Genomic DNA, 22,463 nt, shown 5'->3' with positions numbered 1-22,463 from the left:
AGCATCATCGTGAAAGCAAACAAACCGCACTACAGGTCGCTCTGCGCACCTTCTGGAAGAGAGCAGAGATCAGAAGCGCTGTGTATCCGAGCCCTGGCAGTGCAGGGAGCGCCTCACTTACTGTTGACGATGGTGATGTCCCGCCCCTTGTAGTGCTCGGCCAGCCGGAACACCTCGCCCTGCCGCGAGGCCACCACGCGCACCGTGCGCCCGGCGTCGGCGCAGTCCAGGTGCGCGCCGGAGTCCTGCTCGGAGGCGCCCAGGCTCTCGGCGCCGCTGAAGGCGTCCCTGGTGCGGTCGTGGCAGTAGGACTTGTACCACCACTGGACCACGGGCGGCTGGCTGGAGGGCGTGGTGTAGCGGCACTCCAGGACAACCGTCTGGAAGAGCATGCCCAGCTTCTTCCCCCCCGGCACGGTCACGTGCAGGCCCTCGCACCTCCAGGCTGCAAGAAGACCGGGAGCCGGTTACAGGCGGGACCGCAGAGCCGAGCACCGGCGGGCCGCACAGCCTGCCAGGCGGAGACCGCAGGAGCTCGGTGCCTCGCTTTCTCACTGGCAAAGCAGATTAGTTTAAGGCAGAGCTGTCGACACGTAACTTTGTCCGAAATGTATTGTTTCTTACCCCAGGGCGCTCGAGCTGCATTCATTATCACTAACTTACAGCTTTCTTGTGACAGATTCGGCAATATAACAGTTCAAAACGCACACAACTCCGGCACGCTCCCAAGACACGCCGTCAATTCTGCCAGGCTGACCTTGCAGCTTTACTGAGACATGAAAACAAGGCAGGCGAGCTGCCGGTTTGAAAATCCGAACTGTTCAGGGCTCACGCTAATTAGCGAGCTTTTCTTTCTTAAACGCCACACTTCGGTTTTGCAGGACCATAAAGAAGTAAGTCACTTCTTTTCCTTCAGTCCAGACGGCGCATTCCCAGCTCTCTCATAGACAGCTGGGAGTATGAAATAAAGTTGTGAATCCTAAACGTACATTGAGGCTTCTGTCAAGATTTGTAACTGTCATTTGGATGTTTTTAAAAAATAACAACATGAATATCAGTTGTGATATTTTTCAGGTTTGGTGCCAAAAAAGCACTTTTCTATTCCCCCCCCCCCCCCCCCCCCTTAAAAAAAGTCCGATAAAGGAAGACTCGTTCATTTTGCAGTACAATTTAAAAGCGTTAGTGAACCACACATTTCTGAGATACGGGCTGCTGAAAATGGAGGCGAAGGATAACGTGCACAACAGACGCAAAGTTACAAAAGATACTCGGTCATTCACAGACTCCTCCACTGTTTATCAAACTGTTGCAACAGGGTCAGTATTCACACTTTCTGAATAATTCCTGTATTGTAGTCGTACACGGTTTCCTGACGCAATAGCCCAGCATTGATATACTCCTTGGCGCAGGATTCAGAGCCGCGAATCAAATGGGAATTTGCATTCCATGCATATTTTCACAGAGCCTCAATATGCAGTCTGCTGCCTCCAGCCTTGAAGCAGTTACTAAGGCAGTCACACAGGAGCTGAAGAAAGATGCCCTTTGCACACAGATCCAGGACCTGTACCAGGTGAAGCTGGAGAGGGCAGCCATCGCCCAGGATGCCACCACTTCTCCTCTGTTCACCAACATAACTGTATTTGAAACCTGCACAGGTTCCATACCTCAGCTCTTCGATATCTAGAACAATATAGCCTACATAATCACTTAACACCTGATCCATTTGATCTATCTGCAAGAAAAAAAAAACATTCAAAGATGAAAACAAAATGCACTGGCATTTTTAAGGTTCCATGTAGACCTCAAAATCTAAACTCCCTAGACAACACAGACCAGTCCGAGGCCCCACCTCAGACAAAGCACTGGAGCAGGCCATGGTAAGAGCACTTCATCATGAGATTCCCAATACTTCCCTGACAGGCTCTAAAGATAAGATAAGATCACTTTATTGGCCATATACAATTTCTTGTATTAGGAATTTGTCTTTTCGCATACCCCAGCTTGCTCTCCATGAGACACACAGACAGGGAGAGAAGCTGGGGGTCAGAGCGCACGGTCAGCCATTTATACAGTGCTCCTGGAGCAGCTGGGGTTACGGGCCTTGCTCAGGGGCCCAACAGAGTAGGATTCCTCTGCCGGCCACGGGATATGAACTGGCAACCTTCCAGCCACAGGCACAGATCCTGAGCCACAGAGCCACCGCTCCACCCTGCTATACTGCTATTAACCCCTTGTGTTGAGACCATTGCCCATAAGACTGCAAAGGTACCATACTGCACAGCACGCCATATATTAACTACGATTAACAGATGCTTTGTATTCAATGGATAGCGCATGCTACATACAGTACATGTACATACAGTACGTGAAACAAGAAAATTTCCATATAGGCCGAGAACTAAGCACACAAGTTCATACTAACTGAGTTTTCAGAGTGATCAACGTATTCTGATATGGCCTGTCATTAACACTTTAAACAGAGCTTCTGTTAGAAAAACCCTAAATGTCCCAAATATTCCAATGTACAATTCCATTGCAATGAAACTCTTAAGACAAACGTTTCCCTATATTGTTCACCACTGAATTTGAATAAAATCCACAGTGAAACGAGCCCTTGTTCAATTGTAAAAATGCAACGATGAAGCTGTTCTGAGGCCAAAACCGTTGTCTAAATATCCAGCAGTGTAAATGGAATAATGAGAATATATGATGCAGCACAAAGAGCAGGTATAAAAAGATAAAATAGAACCTGGCTGTTTGATTAAATACAGAAAAATGCTGACTTTGTGGAAGATCTTCTGTACACAAAGAGTGCGTCTTTAACTTGTGCATGAGTTTCTACAACCTATTATTCCCATTTATGGCATCAATGCCCAATTTTCCTTTACCTTCTGATCTTTAACCCGAGGAAGAAAGTCAAGACAAGCAGCATCGCAGACAAGCTGGTGAGGCACACAGCCTGGTACCAGACCTCCCCTACACCGAGATCTCCAGGCAGTTCAGCAAGACCGTAGTAAAACAAAGAAAGGTTACAGATGAGAGCAGGGTCGTTTGGCTCCTCCAGCCCGTTCAGTAGTTAGTAGTCTAATATGCAAGAAATTATCCCCTACACCTCCAGTATTAGTATTACTTTTGCCATTTCTACACAGCACTGAGGTGAAGAAAATGGAGATACTGTATATTTAAACTGGAAATTCATGACGTATGACATTCATGTAGGAGTTCCTATCATTTTTACTCTCATATCTGAGACAGCATCTACTGCAGCTTTTCTTACAAACTATATTCCAGATGTCATGAATATTTCCTTTGGATTACTAGCCTGTTGTAGACTTATACTCATCTCCCTTCCTGAAACAGCCGACTGCTTCCCTCTCCACACCAACAATCATTGTGGATGGACAGTTAGCACTTGTACCAGTAATGAAAGCATGAAGGCATTGCGGAAGAAACAGTAGATAAGGGGTTAATGACGCAACATCAGGGTAAACAGCGGGGCTGCTGGTGCTCATTGGCTGTCTGGCGTCGTCCAGGCAGGTGGTGCAGTTCAGGGGTACACAGTATCCCCTACAACCATGAAGCGTTTGAGATCCTCTGGGATGAAGAATATAAGGGATGATATACAAGTGCAAGGAATTAATTAGAATAAAAGGCTGTTCTGCTAATTTGTAGCATTAAATTGCAGAGACTAGACCCTATGGCAAGCATGGAAAACAATTTCCACCTGATTTACATGCATTTTGTTAGATATTGTAATACAAAGAAAGAGCTATTTATAGCCATTTATAGTGCCAATTCACGATGACTCATCTCTCGTCGTTACTATTAATCGTGGCCCTGAGAAACCCCGACAGGCACTCAGCAAGAGTCCTTTGGCTTTGGGGCAGCCGAAGGCGGGAGATCACACAACTTTTGCCCGCGATCAGATTTGGCCAGGTCACGTCGTGAGCGTCGCTCCTCAGTGTCATCTGCCCTGCTTGGCCTTCGTTCACCCCCCCGCTGAGCCCCAGGGCGCCCCACACACCCCGCGCCTCAAGGGGCTCATTGAGGGGGCACAAAGGGGGCAGAGACACCCTGCCACAGCGATTTTAAACACACGGCGCTCTGGTCTGCTCACGCATGTGTGGGCGGCGATTTGCAATCGAAATTAGAGCCGTTAGAGAGGGACAAGACCCTGCTGACAATCCCAGTGCTACAGGACAAGATTTATCTTCACAAGCTGTTTTAAAATACATAAATAGTTTTTTTGGGGCTACTTTTTCCATTCTTTCTAAACCAATCTCAGATATTATCAAACAAAGGTTTACTTCAAGAATGAGGAAAAATCCCACTGTACACCTACAGTGGATCCAGTAGCTCCTTATTTTCTGTTTTGAGATACTTCTGTTGTTTTTTTTTTACCCTCTGACCTTCATCGTTATTTTCAGACGAATTGTTTTTCGGATGACAGAAGCTCAGGATTTACACAAGGGTCATCACCCCAAACGCGCCAGCAAAAACTGACTCCTTAAACTGATTTCGTTTTTAAAAAAAAATTCTAACTTTACTGTGCAAATGATCGTTTTGCTGTGGTTTTACAAACTAGAATCCGAGGCTAATGTGTCCTTTCCATTTCACACAAGGTCTTCTAACAAACTACACTTAAACGCATCTGGCAGTCAGGGCAGCTCACAGCAAGAGTTAGCTTCAGAACTCTTGTGTCAATTAATCCATTCTTTATTATGTAGTCAAAAACCTACAAAGACAGTTATGTTTCAAGTCTTTGCTCCTCTTTCAACATTGTACTCCCCTTAAAGAGAAAATGTAATATACTACTATGAGTATGCAAGAAAACAAGACAAACTGAATGCAAGATCACACAAAGGGTCATGTCCCAGGTGTACTGGAGTTCTGGACATGCAGAGTCGAAGTATTTCTTCATGATTTCAGCTCTGAGAAATTCAGCAATGGTATTTACAAAACGTCATCATAAGAAATTTTAATATCTATTTCATAGAAGGCGGCCAACAAAAATTGCATTTAACTCATTTTATTTCTGACCGATATGGTGGATATTTTAAGTCTGTGGTGTTATAATAACGTTTAATATCTTTTAAACAGCAGCAGGTGGTCCTCAAGTTATATTCCAATGTTACATAAAATCTAACAAGCCTGGTTAAAGTTTGTGTGGCTGGGTACTCCTTAACTATACAAATTAGACAGCTCCAGCAAAATCTACAGTATATTACAAGGTATAACACCCGTCTTGAAACAGTTAAGTGCTATTACTGCTTTATAAATCCCTGTGACTATAAAATCAAACTAATTGTGATGGCAGAAGCTGTAGAAATACTACCATAAATATACTGTATATATATATACAAATGAGTTCGTTCCGATGTTAATGCTAAGCCTGCTGGAATGTGAACAACAGCCACGCGTCTTTTTCGTAATTACTTTCTGCTCAAAAAGAGAAAGTCTGAGCGCAAAATAATACGGTATTCTTCAATGTACTCAATCGTGTTACTTTAGGCATACGCCGTACAAGTAAAAGGGCACTGAATGAACAGGTACCTGTGGAAACTAATGTAAAATACCTGTGGTGTGAAACAAACCCCAGTCACTAGAAGTCGTTGGCAATGTTATTCAAAGGTTTCGAATTTTTTACTGCTAACGATGCAGCCTTTTGGGGTTCGGTTATAAAAATAATTAGAATGAAGGATTAACGATTGCACATCACCGCACAAGGGGTACACAAATTCTATCAAATAAAATAAATCTAGAATAAGAAACAAAGTACGCCCTATTCATCAGAACCCCAAAGCTGAAGAAGCCGAGCAGTACTGTATCATATGTATGGCTGGACAAGCTCGCTGTCCACTTTGTGTAACCCTGGAGCAGGTCTTTCTCGCTTCTTACTTCTTCCACACACAGGAAAAAAAAAATACCCGAAGAATTAATGATCGTAAAGCTCCAGGTGAGAATAACAAGTAGTGGGGGGAAAAAAAGGAGCTGGGTAATGAAACTCAAATTCTCGCAAGAGGCAGATACATATACATCCCGAAATCAGCCAGATGTGAACGGAATTGAACACACTGACAAGCTCAGCCCATTATCCGCTCATTTCTAACGAACGACCGATACATGATTTTAAGCCGTACCTGTTAGCCACAGAAAGGGGATCCAGCAACCCAGCAGCGAAATCATCTCCCAACTTTTAACGCTTTCATTTAGAGAAGAATTCGGTGCGCGTCGCTCGCAGAAGGCGCTCGCCTCATTCCCAAAACCGCTTTTCAGGAGGATAAAAACGAGCCCCGTCAATCACCTACCGGGAATGTACTACTCCAGCAACGGGTGTGCTCGCAATCCGAAGAGTCACCGCTAAAACTGAAGAGATTCAATTCACAATGTTGGTTGTTAATATATTGCACGGTTAGATTGTTAAAAAGTATTACACTGATCTGTGAAAATGCATCGGTGTAAATAATAGTATCATAATACTTTTAGTTTTGTTTGGCCTATCCTCCCCACAATGGTTTGAACTGCGAAGCTGCGCTGCAGGAAAGGGGAAAGTTTCTAATTAAACTGATAAGTGAACTATTTGATGCGCACGCCTGCGCGTACCATAGCTGAAGGACGGTCGTTTCATATCAGTTAACATAATCGAGTCTATCTCCCACTAACTTGCTCGGCGGCGTTTTAGATTCGTGCAGTCGCTGTAAACATCGCTTGTATCACTATATCATAGGGTTTTTCGCCACAAATGTAAACGTTTGAGTGGGACCGTTACAGTTGTATTGTAACATTTTCTAGACCACTGCCCCAGAGCGGAATGTTGTAGGACTTCCAGCAAACCCACTGGAGAATAAAAAACTGTTCTGAACACAACAAAAGCAGCAAAAGAATGAATAAAACAGATCGCAGATTTTCCTGGCTCGTTTTTGAAACACAAAATTCAGTTTCAATCGTCTTCACTGAAAAATAGTTTTTCTCCTTTTACTGAAGTATTGGCCTAATTCTGAAATAGTCTTATATTTCTCTTTATTTTATTTCTTTCCTTAACTAACACGACACTAACAGTCAACTAAAACCAAGAGACTAAAATTAAGAAAACTAAAATGAGCCTGGAGTAAATTACTTCACGGTTCCTCTCCATGTTTGCGTTTATTGAATGAAATGTCCAGTTTTCAGTTTAAAAATCTCTAGTGTCTACCGCAACCAGACAAGAGTTGCTAAGAACATTTTTCTTAAAAACGGTAAGAATAAAATCATTCGTGAATTGACCATTTAATCGAATCTGATAATCTTAGCATTTCTCATTCCAATATTTTTCTTCATTGGCATAGTACATTTTATACTAAAGGCATTTTACTTACCTACAATTTTATAGTTACTGAAGATAAATTCTGTTGAATGTCCCTTTTACCGAAAATACTTAGATAATATATACCATTATATAAATAAACATTTACTACTTGATCATTTATGTATCCATATTTTAACACTAAGATGATAAGGTGATTTGAAATGTGATTTTGAGCCAATGGGAGATTAGTCAACTTTACAACGAAACTGCTAAGAACAGTGAATTCTAGAATTCATGAATAGATCTACACCTACGTATTAGTCATTATTGATCTGGTACAAATAATAATTCCGAATTTTCTGAATCTCGTCTTCTGCTGTAGTAGTCAGGTTAAGAACTGTTGTCACAAGTAAAAAAAATATTTGATGTTTTCAGGTGTTACAACACTGCCCTCTGCTGTACGCCTTGCATATCCGCTAGCAGCAGGTAATTTCTTTCAAATTTCATACAAATGGGACAGATCAATGTCACGGCAAGATGTCTGTTTTAGGGGAACGTATTATTGTTGCAACTGTTGTTAAGGTACACAATGTTCAGGATTTAGCGATCTTCAGGTGTGAAGAATGTTTCTTGACGTCGTTGATTGTTATGTGTGTTAACGGGAGGTCAAGGAGCTCAAGAACAAATTTGCATGTTAGATGTTATGCATTCTCCACCTTAAAATGTTTTGAAGAACCAATCCTACATCCAAAATACATTTGCGAAGGAATTTATTAACCATTCATAACTATAAATGAGCATGTTAATGAGTTTCCCAGCTACAGAAAGAGGGAATAATGCTGAAAACCAACGTTATTGTCCCAGTGTTTTGAAGGCAAGGGTTATTTTGATTCCCCGAGTGTGTTTACTGATGGGAAACTTTCCTTACCTGTCTTGAAACGTCGACTAAGCCAGGACGTTTTAGATTTTTTTTAAAAGCCGTAAAAGTGGGCTAGTTAAAAAGAAGAGCAGTACCTCTGAGCACAGGACAGCAGGGCGCAAAATGGTAGAACATAAAGGCTGAGAAAAGAAACGAAACAAAATTCTCATTTTAACCCCACTCCGCCAGCAATGCAAATGCCGGAAAGAAAGACTGAAACCTCGGAACCAGCCTGAAAATGATTAATTGAAATACCAGGAATCCGGTTGATGAAAGTTACAGACTGGCAAACCATAGAGACGACCAGAAAGAAGTCTTCACAGCACAGCGGGACCATGACCGTGAACAGCGCAAAGCAAGCCAGGGAACAGTAAAGCAGAAAACCACAAAGAAAGCCAGCTGCTTATCTGTACTAAAGAAAAACGGAATTAGGAAAGATCTGAGAGCTGAACCTAGCTATATTTAACTAAACATACAATAATATTCTTCCAAATATTCAGATTATTGCTGTTATGCAGCCATATCACCCTGCAACTCACAACTCACAACCCCCAACCCCCTGTAGCTCAGCAGGTGTGAGCCTGGCCAGTACCTGGATGGGAGACTCCTGGGAAAAACTGAGATTGCTGCTAGAAGAGGTGTTCGTGGGGCCAGCAGGGGGAAGGTCTGAGTCATACAGTTGAGAAATCAGAGTGTGCTATACCATAAGCCATGTTTTACCAGCAGGTGCCTCTTGTGGCTGTGTGCCCCATGAAGAACAGACAGGAGAGAGCATTGGCATTAAGCATTTTAATAAATCTCTTTTTACACACAGACTGTTGATAAAGAGTAAAAATGTCTGAAGCTGCTTTCATAGATGTGTTTGCCTCAGTTTATGGGATTTTTATTTTCGTTAAAAGAGAAGCATTTTAATGTATAACTTGAACCACATTTTCCACCCATTAATTATATCTATTTCAATTTGTCAAAACTGCCTGGGAAATGTTTTCCAAATATATTGGGGGCCTTTGAACTTGTAAGAAGTCTTAAACATACAGTATAAGGGAAAAGGTATGAAAGCGATTGGTCAAATATGAAAATAACACAAAGAAACTGTAAAGCTGAAGTGTTTTAACATGTGGTCTGAATTTTAAGACTGCAGCTACAAAGTACTCACACAGCTCTCCAAAACAGCATGGAAAATGGAAGAATTCTAAAGAAGACATTTGCCAGGTATAAAATATTACACCTTATTAAGAGCAATTCAATGATTAAACAAGCACCACTGGGTATGACATCCTCTATCAAAAATGTGTGATTTGGCAATTGATTCAGAGAAAATGCCATTTTTTACTCTCTGACCTGCAAAACCAGTCTTGCTTTGTTCTTACCATTGACACTACAACATCACCACTGTCTGAACTGCCGTATTAAAGGCCCACTATACATTGTGCTGCTACATGTCTGCATGCTGACAATATACGAAATCTCCTCTCCTACAAATGCCTGTTATCACAGGGTAAAAAATTCTAGACAAAATTCCTATTCTTCACCTCTTCAACTTCATTTGAAAAACAGGGATAGTCCCTCATATGTCCTATATAGACACCAAGAACTAATTAAATGTAACATACTGTACATGTTCCACAATATGCATGTATTTTAGTTATACATGCATAATTAGCTAAGAATTTAAGTTTGCAGTATAACAAAATTGAAATTAATGGTTCAAATGAAGACAATACACCAGTTTTCTACATCTCATACTATCTTTAGATCTTACTTTGACAGTTTGTTCAGACTCTGTTAAAACATCCAGCACTTCTGTTTGGTTTAATAATGTTCAACAGTTTTTAAACATACAGATCAGAATATGTTTTGATAGAAGTGTAAAAATTGCCAATTTCTCAAAAATATTGATACATTTCAATTGTTTTGGTTCCTTTGCTAAAATATGAATAAACAAGCAACTCATGATAGCTTAGATTCAATAAAGATTTTATTATGAAGTCCACCACAGACATTGAAAAGCATAGTTAAAATGTAATAATCAGGCAGTGGAATTGGGTCAAAGAAAAAAAAACATCACATATTAAAGACTTACATTTGAAACTGGTGCATAAAAACGCTATGTACATGAAAATGTAACCATTAATTTTAACAGAAGAAAGCATAGACAAAACCCCAAAACTATTTAAAGAAGATAAAACACCTATATATTCACAATTAATGAATCCCCTTCACAGTACTACACAGGCGACAATTTACACACGTGAAATTGATTCATGACAAGTACTTGTTTAAAAAAATGGAATAAAAGATGAGTAATGGTTCTGTTCCTCTTCTCCTCTGTTCTTGGTTTTCATGTTCATTTACTAAATGCTAGACTATCTTGTTAACACAGTATCGCTCCTGGACATGAGAGGACTGTGCCAAAGCTTCGACTCGTCCAGTCCTTAGGGAAGCTCTTCCGATAAGGACGCCTCTCGGAGCTCAGTCTTCGTACTCGTCTCTCCTAGGTTTGTTCGGAGGGACCATGGGAGGCCCACGCCGCGCACCGCCGTCGTCGGACACGTCGTCACGATAGGACGCCACCCCATTGTGAGCGGACTGTTTGTCTTCTCCCTGATCATGATATTCCCCTTCTTCCGGCGGCCTGCAAGGAAAAAAAAAAGAGGACGAGTAAGGCCAAGGCACCAACCTTATCATCTCCTAAACGTGAAAGGAAAGAAGGCAAAACCCACTTCACTCCAGTCAGTTTTATTCAAATGGGGCCTGAAAAACGATTAAAAACAACCGTATACGCCAGACTGGGAGGGTACAGGGTTTGGCTCACAGAGCAAGAGAGGGACTGTTCTGCCTCTTGGTCATGGATCAAGAAGGGGGGCACTGATCAAACCCTGCCAATCCCCCCCAAAAAAATACCGATACCGGCACGTGCCGAGCGGCGAGCGACTGGTCACCGAAAAACAAGTTCACCCGAGGCGTTTCCAAATAAACGTCAAGTTTGACTGGAAGCTCGAGGGCAATTAGGAGCACGGGGCGCCGATCTTCCCGAGACGAAAAGCAATAGGAACGGCCTTTGCCGCCGTGCTTCCCCCCCTCCCCGAAACGCCCCAAATAAAACAAATGGGCAACAACAACACGGCGTCAGGCTCTTCAGATGAGCACATGCTCTGTACGATCGCCCACACGCGAGGACTGCCCTGCGGCGCCCCCGAATGGCCCGCACGCAGGGGGAACGCCCTTTGCTCCGGAATCCCGGAGCGCGCCGCGCGGTGTCCCGACACTCACCCCATGGCGTACTCCTGGGGCTGCTCCTTCTTCCGGCAGCAGCAGCAGTAGGCCAAGACGCCGACCAGAAGCACCGCAGCAGCTACCCCGCCGATAATTCCCGCAGTGGAGGCGATATTCATAGAGGCTGAAAAACACGGGATCCAGACGGTTCAGGTTTCATCCCGGACCCAAAGACCCCCATCCCCCCAGTTCCTCCTGCTGAGGAAGCCTCTCCGGAGAGCGCAACCATGGCTGCCCATTCCGCGCCCTCAGGACATTCCGTTTGCTGCCAGAGCTCTGACCGCTTTGAACCCGGGGAGGGATCGAGGACGGAAAGCAAAACCAGGAAAAACACCAATAGCAATCATTTCACACTGATCTAAATGGTTTTAGCTCCAGAAAAGTTAATCAATTTCCCTACAGGATCAATAAAGTCTTATCCATCTAAAAGTTGTGGATTTTAAGTTACATCTAAAATTCCGTGATAAATATTAACTTTCCGACTGTACTTAAATGACGGAAATTTTGGAGGGGCTGCATTAGAGATTGCTTTGATTCGGTTTCTCAAAGTGAGCAGCTCAAGATATAGTCTTGATAAGATACAGGTAAATTTCAACACACAAATACATCAAGCACCTTCAAGGCACCTCAAAGTATACAGTAAATATCAGGCTTGGAAAGACAATGCAAGAAATGCATTCTTATCTAAGAACAGACCACTGGCCTTTAAAATAAGGGGACTGCGGCCACCGTCTCTTATAAAATGTTCCAAAGGTAAACTCTGCCGTGTTTATGAAATTGTATACCTGAAAAATATCCACACTGTTCTTTAAAATATTTATTGGTTCTTCTAACCTAGGAATTAACTTTCACTACCTTCATTTTTAAGAGTTTCTAATGAAGAGACTCATTTGGCTTTGCTCTCATGGCTTTCTGCTTTAGCAGTGAAAATGTAGGCATGCCACACAGGAAAAAAAAACAAACTTCCCACGCTCTCCCTCAGGGTAATTGGCTTCTTCACACGTAATCCCAACTGGAATGTCATCCGCCACAGATTTTAACCGTGTGTACCACGTTGGACGTTTTCCTGGCTGGATCGCTCCATTCGCAGACAGACAAGACAGCTGGATCTTTCACAGTGTCACAGGTCCAGAACAATGCGATTTCAAAGTTTCTCCATGGCAACTGGGGTGGAGCCCAACATAGAGGTGGAGGCTATCCGATAACCACAGTCACGCATGTCCTGACATGCTGTGTCATGTAGCACAGTGCGGGTATCCTATAAACCACTGTGAAGCCAGTGCCGTATTAACCCCCGCCTTTCCCTTACACACTCTACCTTTGTTTAGATGGCTTAGTCACTCTGTAAATTACTCCAATACTCTGATCTTTGTAGAGGATTATGGTGCGAATATTAGATGACAAAGCATCTTACCATTCCCACCAAGTATGTATGAGCACTCACATATGAAGCCTTTTCTACTGGAGTAATCACACGGAACGGTACACTGTTAAAAAGGCACACAAGGAGCTCCCACGCATCATGGAAGAAACCACTTTACAAAAAGAAAATTTGAGAAGATCTTGCCACGCAGCGTGGAACAAGTTATCTTCCAGACAGACCAGGGGTGCATCACTCCAGTCCTGGGGGGTCCAAACAGTTTCTGACCCTTATTTCCCTCATTGGACAAGTAGAAGCATTTTGTTGTCTTCAAGAAGCTGAAAATGTAGACCTGTAAATCGTGCTGAACCTTAGTGGACCAGAGCGGCCACCCAATCATGTTTTCCCTAGCATATCAGAAAGACTCATTCTGACCCTAAAGGTATGCAGAAACAATGTGGCTCTTCTCTGTTTCCATACACTCTTAAAGAGAGGGATTGTGTTGTATTGTATTCTGGCTTAAAGCCTTAAAGAGGTAGAGAAAATATAAGGTAAAGAAAAATATAATACGAAATACACAAATGATGACATTTTCTTCTCTTTCCGAGGGTACTTACGAGGCATCACCGATACGGTCATGTTGCAGATGGCAGAACTGATTCGGTTTTTTGAAGTGCAAACGTAGAATCCAGACGTGTCAATCGAAACATTCACAAGGCTTAGAATCCCATTTTCTACAATAAAAAGGAAAATAACATGTGAAGCAAATATAACTTCAGAGGTAAAACCTCCAATCTTCCTGATATTGTGGCAGGTACTATCCCAGAATATAAAACGCCCCTTCCTCTCTCACACATGTGCAAAAAATAATGTAAACGTTCATAAAATCGTATCTTAGAAACCATTAATGTGTCAGTCATACATCTTTTGGTTGAGCATAAAAATCAAAGAGTAAAACTAAAAGTTGTTCACTGCAATGCGGTGTTGCTTCTGCACAAATATCCCTCCTGCACCTTCAGTTGATTTCGGAGGATTTGGCTTTGGTTTGTTCTGAACATCATAGATCTGCCACTTGTATGTCGGCTGGGGGGAGCCTTCTTCGGAGTAGCACGTCGCCTTAATATTCTGTCCGTATTCTGGTGTTCCCTCCAGCTTGCAGATAGGCTTAGAAGGAGCCACTGTGGAAACATAAGCAAAATGCAGTGATGTGCACCTTAATTGAGCTCTATGCCATTTATGGATTTATACATTTCCTGTGCCATTACACCATAATTTGACAATGGGATTTCTGAAGTAAGCTAAAACGTCAATCACATTTACAGACTTTTCAAGTTTTATTCAAGGTAGTTTATTGTTTTTTAAAAAAGTAATAGCCCATCTCAGCTGTGTACTTTATAAGATCAATAAGCACTATTTCAGGATAGGCCTTACCTAGAATTCGCTGTATTCATAAATCATGCACCAACTCCTACTTTACCTCCCATTTTCTCTCCCATCCATCCATTAATTTCCTAACCGCTTCTTCCGGTTCAGGGCTGCGAGGAAGCCAGAGCCTATCCAGGCAAGCAAGGCAGCATACACCCTGACGAGATGCTAGTCCATCACAGGGCACACGCACTCACACCAGAAGTCAATTAACCCACCAGTATGTTTCTGGACTGTGGGAGGAAACAGGAGCACCACGGAATCCACACAAACCAGGGAAGAGCATGCAAACTCCACACAGACAGCACCCCAGGTCTGGAATATAACTCGGGGCCCCAGGGCTGTGAGGCAGCAATGCTAACCACCGCGCCACCGTGCCACCCCCCAGTTTCTCTCGTTTTTGGGAAAATAAGTTGAAAAGCTAATAGATATTTCCTTATACTTTAAGAGAGAGTAAAAAATATTGGATCATTTGTAACATTAATACTGGTCTACCACCTATACTTACAGGAGTCTCCAAGCCTTCCATCCCAGTACTGACCAGATGCAGCCTTGCTTAGAAGCTATACAGAATTTTACAACAGTGCAACAGGTGGATTATTTTCACAGTACATTGTCTTTTTTATTCCTTATTTTTTCATTATTCTATGTGCAATGTACTGCATTTTTTGTATATCTGAAAAATGATGGGCTGAAACTGTTATGTGCATCAAATTGCTTGAATTGTCATGTTACAGTAAATGTTTTTCACCTGGAGTGTCTTACAGTGGTATCGTTTGTAATATGTGGTTCTGTGAAATTTTAAGCAGCAGACAGAAAACAGAAATTAAGATTTAGATACCTAAAAATGCTGGGTATTTCTGTACTGATTGACAAAATCATCATTATTTAACATGGTTATTTATTACAATAAAATACCTCAATGACTGACATTTGGCTTTAAATCCATAGTGTTCTATTAGTTGATGAAGAGACTGGACATTGTGAGCACTAATACTTTAAAGTGGTGATCAGATCAATCTACTGGTCAAGACAGGAATTCACTGTCATTCTTTCCGGTCTTCTCAGAAAAACTTTTTTAATTAAGCAAAAAGTGGTACTTTATGCCTGTGAAACCAACACATAATGTTCTCCTAAAGGATCTACAGATAACACAGCCTTAAGAAAGCCTCATGTTTTAATTTCATCATTCAGCATAACGTGAACACCCTAAGTACCAGGTCCTTAATACTTTGGGGTTTTACTGATTTTGTCTCAGAACAAAGACTCGAACATTAAATGAACTTTCCCCATCATAGGCTGAGCTCTGCGCTCCTTGCCCTGCGGACTGCAAGCAGGAACTGTCTAAACAGTGGCACTAAACTGGCCGAGCAATGCTCTCTAAGCTCTATAGACCGGTGCTCTCTAAGGAAGCAGCAACCCCTATGGTCTCCCAGACACCTACAGGTATGCCGAGCAATCAGCGAGGGATGTGCCTCTCCTGCAGCCTCACCTGAACCTCTGCTACAGGGCTACATTGCCTGCGACATCATGAATGACAAGCGGTCTGAAGGCGAGAGGGAGAGACATACTGCAGGTGCTCAAGTTGAGCTACAGGTTTTTCATCAGCTTGTTAAAGAAAAATTACTACCGTAGTTGATGCAACTAAATATGATGCATACTGTGGTATCTAGGGGAAAAATATATTGAACTCAGTCTGAAAAACAAAAACTAAAATATAACTTACCCAACACAATCAGGTTAACTTTTGCTGCCTTTTTTCCTTTATTATCTCCTGGAATTTGGAGCCTGCATTCCAAAGTCCCATTGTCGCTCATTGTAAGTCGATTGATGTAGATCGAAGCATCTCCACTAACTGGGTCACTTATTAGACCTGCTCTGCCTTGATAATCCTCCACTAAATCCAGTTGTTTGGCAGCGGCATAATATGTAAGAAATTGATTCTAAAAAAAATCCAACAAATACCTCAGACAAATGAGAATTAATTTTAAGAAATGGTCTAAGAAAAATATCTAGCTGATAGATAAAGAGTATCTTGATATTTTACACTTGCATATTTTGTTGCTTCATGTGATAAAATTGTGATTAAGATACAGTGAAACCCTCACAACCGGTGACAATCAGTACATTTCAGTTCACCAAAAACCCTAGCAAAATACTCTACACGGCTGGAACTAATAAATATCCACTGAGTATTACTGAGCAAAAGTAAGATTCATATTATTCAGTCAGAACTTAAATCTGTATCAAAGGATTATATATTTTGTATTTTACTATAAGGCATGTTATTAGCATACAAAATGAGACAAGAAAGTAAAACAGCCCTCCTGTTTTTAAAAAAGTTTTAAATAGGCATTCATGTCAAAGCTTAAAGCATTTTACAGTTTAACAAATCAAGAGTATATTTCTGACTTTCTTTTTCAGCATTTTGATCGGTGTGAAGTCCACATGTCTTGCTTACTTTGGAAAACCCTTACCCTCTGCATGTAATAATGTAATTACTAGGATTTAAAAGTAAAAGAGGAAGTAATCTATGCTTGTATTTAAATACACCTATATGATTAAATTATCCCCACCCCAAATGAATGGCTACCGCTAATACACAGAGTTAAGTCTGTAAGATGTCTCAATAAAAATGAGCTTAGTAACTCCACTAGTAATTACAGCGCACAGACTTCCTGTTGTTTCTAAGGTGCGGTTGGCAGGTTCCCGTCGAGTCAAAGCCAAGGAGGTAAAAAGCTGGAGTGGAACCAAAAATGGCGAGATAGCTGTGACTCACACGTTAGTTTAAATCATAGACTCGGTTACTGTATCAGATAAAGTGCTAAAGGGAGAGCATATCGACTCTGATTACATTGCAATTGAAAAAAGAGCAGACGACAGTCAACACAATGTTATAAGAAGCACTTAACATATGCAAGTGGAAGTGATCACCTTGCTTTGAGAGTAAGCAGCTTATTTACATTATCAACAGATGTCCTTGCAATATTTCACTGACTATAAAACAGTAACCCATAGCAGATTTTCACAGGATCTCTTCAGGCATGACCTGCTAAATCTCCCCACTTATTTATTTTTCCCAATATGAAGACCGGTGAGTGTTGAGCAATTACTCAAATGCAAGCGATCGCCAGCAGAGCTCCCTGACACAACGGCCTAAATCGAAGGCTTTCTCTTTCTGTGAACCTGTTATGAATTTGATGTTTAAGAAGCATTTCTCCCAACCACTAAAGGTGCTTCTCACATGTCCTCCACAAACTGGAGGCAGGCAGGCAGAATCACCTTCAGCAGTTTGATTTCAAAGAACACACACACACCATGCTGCGCATCACAAGTCAGCCTTCTAAATATTGAGTGAATGAATAATGACTAAAATAACTATCAGTTTCATAAAGGCAAGGGAAACATCCTTCTGTCCACGCGTTACGAGATAGGGAATGCAGTCGATGAAAAGCAAATGCCCCCTCATGCACGGTTACTTACATCTTCGCCATTAGGGTCATTTGTGAGATAAAGCCAAGAGAGGACCATGTTATTTAAATTGGCGACAGTGGACTTGAAGCTGCAGGGAATGGTAATATTGCCACCCCTGGCTGCATCATACGTATCCTTTGGAGTGATCACTTCTATGGCCCAGGCTGCAGATAACACTAGAAGGAAAAGACAATGGAGAAAAAGAAAACACAGTGCCTTTTAGGGAACATCCCAAGAAAGGAAGCCAGCAAAATACAAATAAAAGTTAAAGAGCTCAATATCGCCATCAGCTTTTACATTTCATAGAAAATAAATTAGCATGTTATGAATACAACTTTCTGTATAAGTATTCATATCCTGTGCCACTTGCTTAAAATGTTTTGCAGCAGAATTTCTAATATGGAAAGTGTCGGAATTGTTCAAACGACAGATTGTGGTTTAGGACCAAGTAAAGGTTTATTCCACGAGAAGAAAAGAAACAACGTTTTGGCTGTGGAGCCTTCTTCGGGTGTCAGATTGTGGTTTATCCCTAGAGGTGTCATGACCAGGACTCTGTGTGGTATTTCTCAGCCCTCTGTCCCACTAACAACCCCTGACTGGCACAGATCAGGCTATAGTCTACAGGACATTTTAAAAGATTTATGGACATGCAAATGTCAGTTTTTTATAAATACCTTATGAACAGCTTCTCTGCTAGTAGGAAAACATGTGATACACTTTAATGTTTAATACTATCAGGACTAAAATGGAGTAATAATGAGTCTTGTCTTGTTCAGTGATTGGAAACTTTAACTACTATCTGGTATTAATCACAATATCCGCTCAGAATGCAGTCGTGTTTCATGCGCTGAAATGTAATAATGTAAAAAAAATACACAGCCATCTAACAAAACCTTGTTCTACAGTCAAGTCAATTTCATTTGCTTAAACCTCACAGCTAGAATGGCTTAAATGCTATCAGCACGATAGAGGGTTCATGAACTGTACACATTCGTTTTCTTTGGCGTTTGCTTGCAGTATCTTGATGTACGTTTTGCAGTCTACAGCTTATTTTTTTCCAGTATAGGCTTTAGGCTTTCCTCCTTGCTAATGACCACCACTCATTTAGTTTTTTTTTTTAAAAAATACAGCCTTGTGGTGATATTTGATGCACAAATACTAATATAAGTACTGTACGTATACCACAAAGCAGGAACTGAATCAAAGAAATGAAGTGACACAGGAAAATAGTCTTCTTATATAATAATCGCTTTGTCCCTTCTTTTAAATAACACACTGAATGGGCCTGCGTGAAATAGAAGTATTTTCTATCGATAAGCATGACTATTTTTTTTATTTTAGAGAACTGTCCAGCAAACAGAATTGAACTTAAACTTCCTTAAAAGGAAAGTCATGTGAACTGAAATTAAAATAAAAAAATAAGTCTTTTTAACAGCCAAGGGGACAGACAGCCTTTAGCAAATAATCTCAATTTCATTTGAGCGCCAATCAGTTCCTCCTCCCCTTTCCTCGGGTCTGTCACAACACGCACATGCTTAACTGAAATACAGTGGTGAAAAGTGAGTTTATTATGTAAACTATCCCCGCAATAGCAGGTCGGATGAATTTTTAAGAAGATACAAGAGTTATTTCTGTAAAATTTTAAAGAAAACATTTTAACAATATGGTCAACTTTACAAAGGAAATGAATGATTTAGATGAACACTTAGTACTAACAGGCGAAGTGCTTTATTACATAGACCTCAAACCTGACCGTTGTGCCACTGGCAGAAATGATGTTTTACATAGGCAAGTCTCTGTAAGCAGCCATCTTGCTTAGCTGCCATTGTAAAGTGACACTACATTCGAATCGAAAATGATAATTTGTAAAATGCTAAAGTTCATTCTCGGTGTTGTAGCCCAGGTCCTCGACGTGCTTCAGGTTGGAACAAAGTGCAAAAGGAATCTGTACCGCACCGTTGAGTGAAGACAGCCCAGGAAATAATGGAAGTCAGAAGTTATGTTTCATGTTAAGGGATTTGTTTTTTTAAAAATAATACAATCCGTCCGGTGACAACTGTTGATTTTTTAAAAAAAATTCAAATATATGAAGTAGAGATGAGTTAATCCAATGTTACTACCCTATCTACAGATTAAACGTCTACTGCTTTTCTTCCCAAGTATTTCATACGCCTATATACGTAGAAAAATTTGACTCGTGTGTAAAAAAAAATAAACATCCATGCATTTTCAGCCACAAATATATTATAGAAATACAACTACAATATAGAACTTGAATGCAGAAGTTAGGAACGGGTTTCACACGTTCAACACATTTCCCCAAAAACTCAAATTCCTCATTATAAATAAAAATGTTTTCAAACGACCGATCTCGTCAGCTATTAATAACACAGGTCACTGAGATAATCGGCCACGAAGATTAAAACAACAACAACAACGTTAAAATGCTAGTTTGCTAATCACTTTACAATCGCGCTTTAATTGTGATGGGAGTGAAACATTTTGATTGCGAAACAACTATGGGATAGTCATTCCTCAAAAGTATTTTAACTAAATGTTACAATAAACGGCATTTTTACAAATAAAAAGTGCGCTCGCTAAATGCTATCAAGGATTTCAGATACCTAACATCTGAGAGCAAGATATAAATCACAGAGCGGGGTCGCTGTCTGTTATAAAGTATTTTTATGTAACTGGATTGTAAGTGCTCAGTCAAAAGAAAATCCTGAATATAAATGGTTAGATTAGAGTCACTGTTCAGTTTTGTTCCGATAGAATGACCGAAAACCCCCAAAGATGTTTCTCCCCTAACAGAACCAATACAAAAGGGTTAACGATATTAACCTTTTTTTAAAATCCACGCAAAAAAAAACTTAATTTTAGAACAAAAAATATTTAAACACATTAAACGGGCGAAACAAACCTCGATTAAAAACCTCATTCGGAAGTATTAGTCCGCTTAGTAGTACCAGCACAGTTTTTACTGCAGGTAAGACAATAACTCCCTTCCCGTAAATAAAATGACATATTGAAGACCGCAGCCTGCACATTATAAACGAAAATGGGTCTTAATTTGACTACGTTATTTTACAATAGTGTCAGGTCACATTCATTAGACTTTATAACTAATGCTACGTTTCCCCCTAATTCTTATAATACAAACTTCGGGAAAGACGCTAGCCACGCCTTATAACAATGTCTGATTTTTGTTAAAAATAAAAAACGAAAACGAAATATAGCTCTGATAGTGCAATAAAATCTGAGCATTGATGATTACTTTTTTAAAAAAAAACCGAACCGTCTCTACTTGATTAGTCTGAATAGAAATAGAGTTCATGCACGGTTTCTGATCAGGTACAGTTCAATGGGAACATGTAGCGTTGCTGATCTTTCCGTACATAGGTGTGTCTCGTCCCAGGTAAGCAAGGTTACATAAGACGTAAAAAAACACATACCTGTCGATATAATTAATGCTCCGAACATTGCTGTTTGTTGTTTTATAAATACGTAAAATGGAACAATAGTGCTTTACGTATCTTCTCTGTAAGCCTTTTCGTGGCCTAATACGAAATTTTTCGAAACCCGCCGTTCTTCCGGGACTTTCTTCGAACAAGTTAAAAGGTTGTCTTGTCCAATCACATATTAATGAACCTCTTCCTTGTTTGTGTCCTCCCACCGCCAGCGTCCCCACCTGTATCGGCCTTTTCGTGACGGTGCTCGCGAATCATGGCGCCATGCGAACTTGCTTGAGTATCAGGATACTAGTGGTGAGCAGAGGTATTAGTACTTTAGGTAGTGATTGTAAATGAGAATTTGTTTTCCGCCGGCGGAGATGATTAAAGGTGAGGACACCAGCAGCCTCAGTAAGCGGCTGTCGGTTCAAACTCCGGCGTCGTGTGAGACAGGTGACAGAAACACAGCGCGGCATTTCTGTCAGGTTGCTTCAGTAAAATATCCCGCTGCATACATTTTGGTAGCCAGGGATATAAAGACGTCAGCCTCATAAATAGAACAAATAAAAAACGTGTTTTTTTTTAAAAAAAAGAAAGTCTCAAAAGGAAAAGTCCTGAGATGCATGTCGTCTCATCCCCGTTTCTATGGTGCTGTGAACACCAAGCACTTCACAATATTGTGTTCATCATACTCTACGTGTCGCAATTACTTCTCAAGCATTTCTCCATTACGCTTTCTCCCACAATTCACATTGAACGTAAATATAAATAAAACGCCTCTGTGTTTTCACAACTTGTAACTTGTAACGGCATATTCCCTTCAATGATCATTAGCAAACACCAAAGGTGGACCAGATTCCAGTTTAGTGATATGCATTTCCCCCCTTTTAAATAGCTATGTTACACACCATCTCCATTCTGCTGAAAATAATGTCTCGTTTAACAGCAGGTGAAAATGAAATTCATAGCCACAAAAAAATGAAGCTAAATTTACATCACGTGTAAACTCTGTTCGAGGAAAGTTTCAGAGACCAGGCCAGAATAAAGGCAAGTTCTGAAACTCGGACAAGTTCACACATACAGTAGCATTTTTGATGCAAAATGTACTAATGAGGACATTCCAGCAGGAATGAAAATGTCCGATAATGGACAAAATGGCATTCTGGGAAAGGTAAAAGCCACAGGGACTGGCCAGCACTATTTTCAAACGACTGCCTCCGTTTCCTTTAGTGAGAAATTTAACACTTTACATTCACGGGTATTTACCACAGT

At 41.0% G+C, this 22,463-nt stretch overlaps 2 protein-coding genes across 2 annotated transcripts in view; both read right to left on the bottom strand.

The window, feature by feature from the left end:
* Positions 1–6,268, bottom strand: part of ildr2a (immunoglobulin like domain containing receptor 2a) — a 38,563-nt gene extending 32,295 nt beyond the window's left edge. Inside the window, exons 1-2 of the mRNA XM_088914900.1 lie at positions 6,141–6,268; positions 122–445 (exon numbers count right to left, since the gene is read on the bottom strand). Coding sequence (XP_088771026.1) covers positions 122–445; positions 6,141–6,186 — 370 coding nt within the window. The 5' untranslated portion in view covers positions 6,187–6,268. The remainder of the gene's footprint in view (positions 1–121; positions 446–6,140) is intronic.
* Positions 6,269–10,164: 3,896 nt separating this feature from the next.
* gpa33a (glycoprotein A33 (transmembrane), paralog a) lies at positions 10,165–21,499 on the bottom strand. Its single transcript, XM_088913110.1, has 7 exons — positions 21,195–21,499; positions 17,749–17,915; positions 15,992–16,208; positions 13,854–14,018; positions 13,458–13,574; positions 11,478–11,604; positions 10,165–10,839 (listed from the first exon to the last, which is right to left on the bottom strand). The coding sequence occupies exons 1-7, from the start codon at positions 21,220–21,222 to the stop codon at positions 10,677–10,679; spliced, it is 984 nt and encodes a 327-aa protein (XP_088769236.1). The 5' UTR covers positions 21,223–21,499; the 3' UTR covers positions 10,165–10,676.
* Positions 21,500–22,463: the final 964 nt, after the last annotated feature.

This window comes from Atractosteus spatula, chromosome 4 (assembly GCF_055471065.1).
Source record: "Atractosteus spatula isolate fAtrSpa1 chromosome 4, fAtrSpa1.hap1, whole genome shotgun sequence".
Classification (NCBI taxonomy): domain Eukaryota; kingdom Metazoa; phylum Chordata; class Actinopteri; order Semionotiformes; family Lepisosteidae; genus Atractosteus; species Atractosteus spatula.
This window is presented reverse-complemented; position numbering and strand designations above follow the sequence as displayed.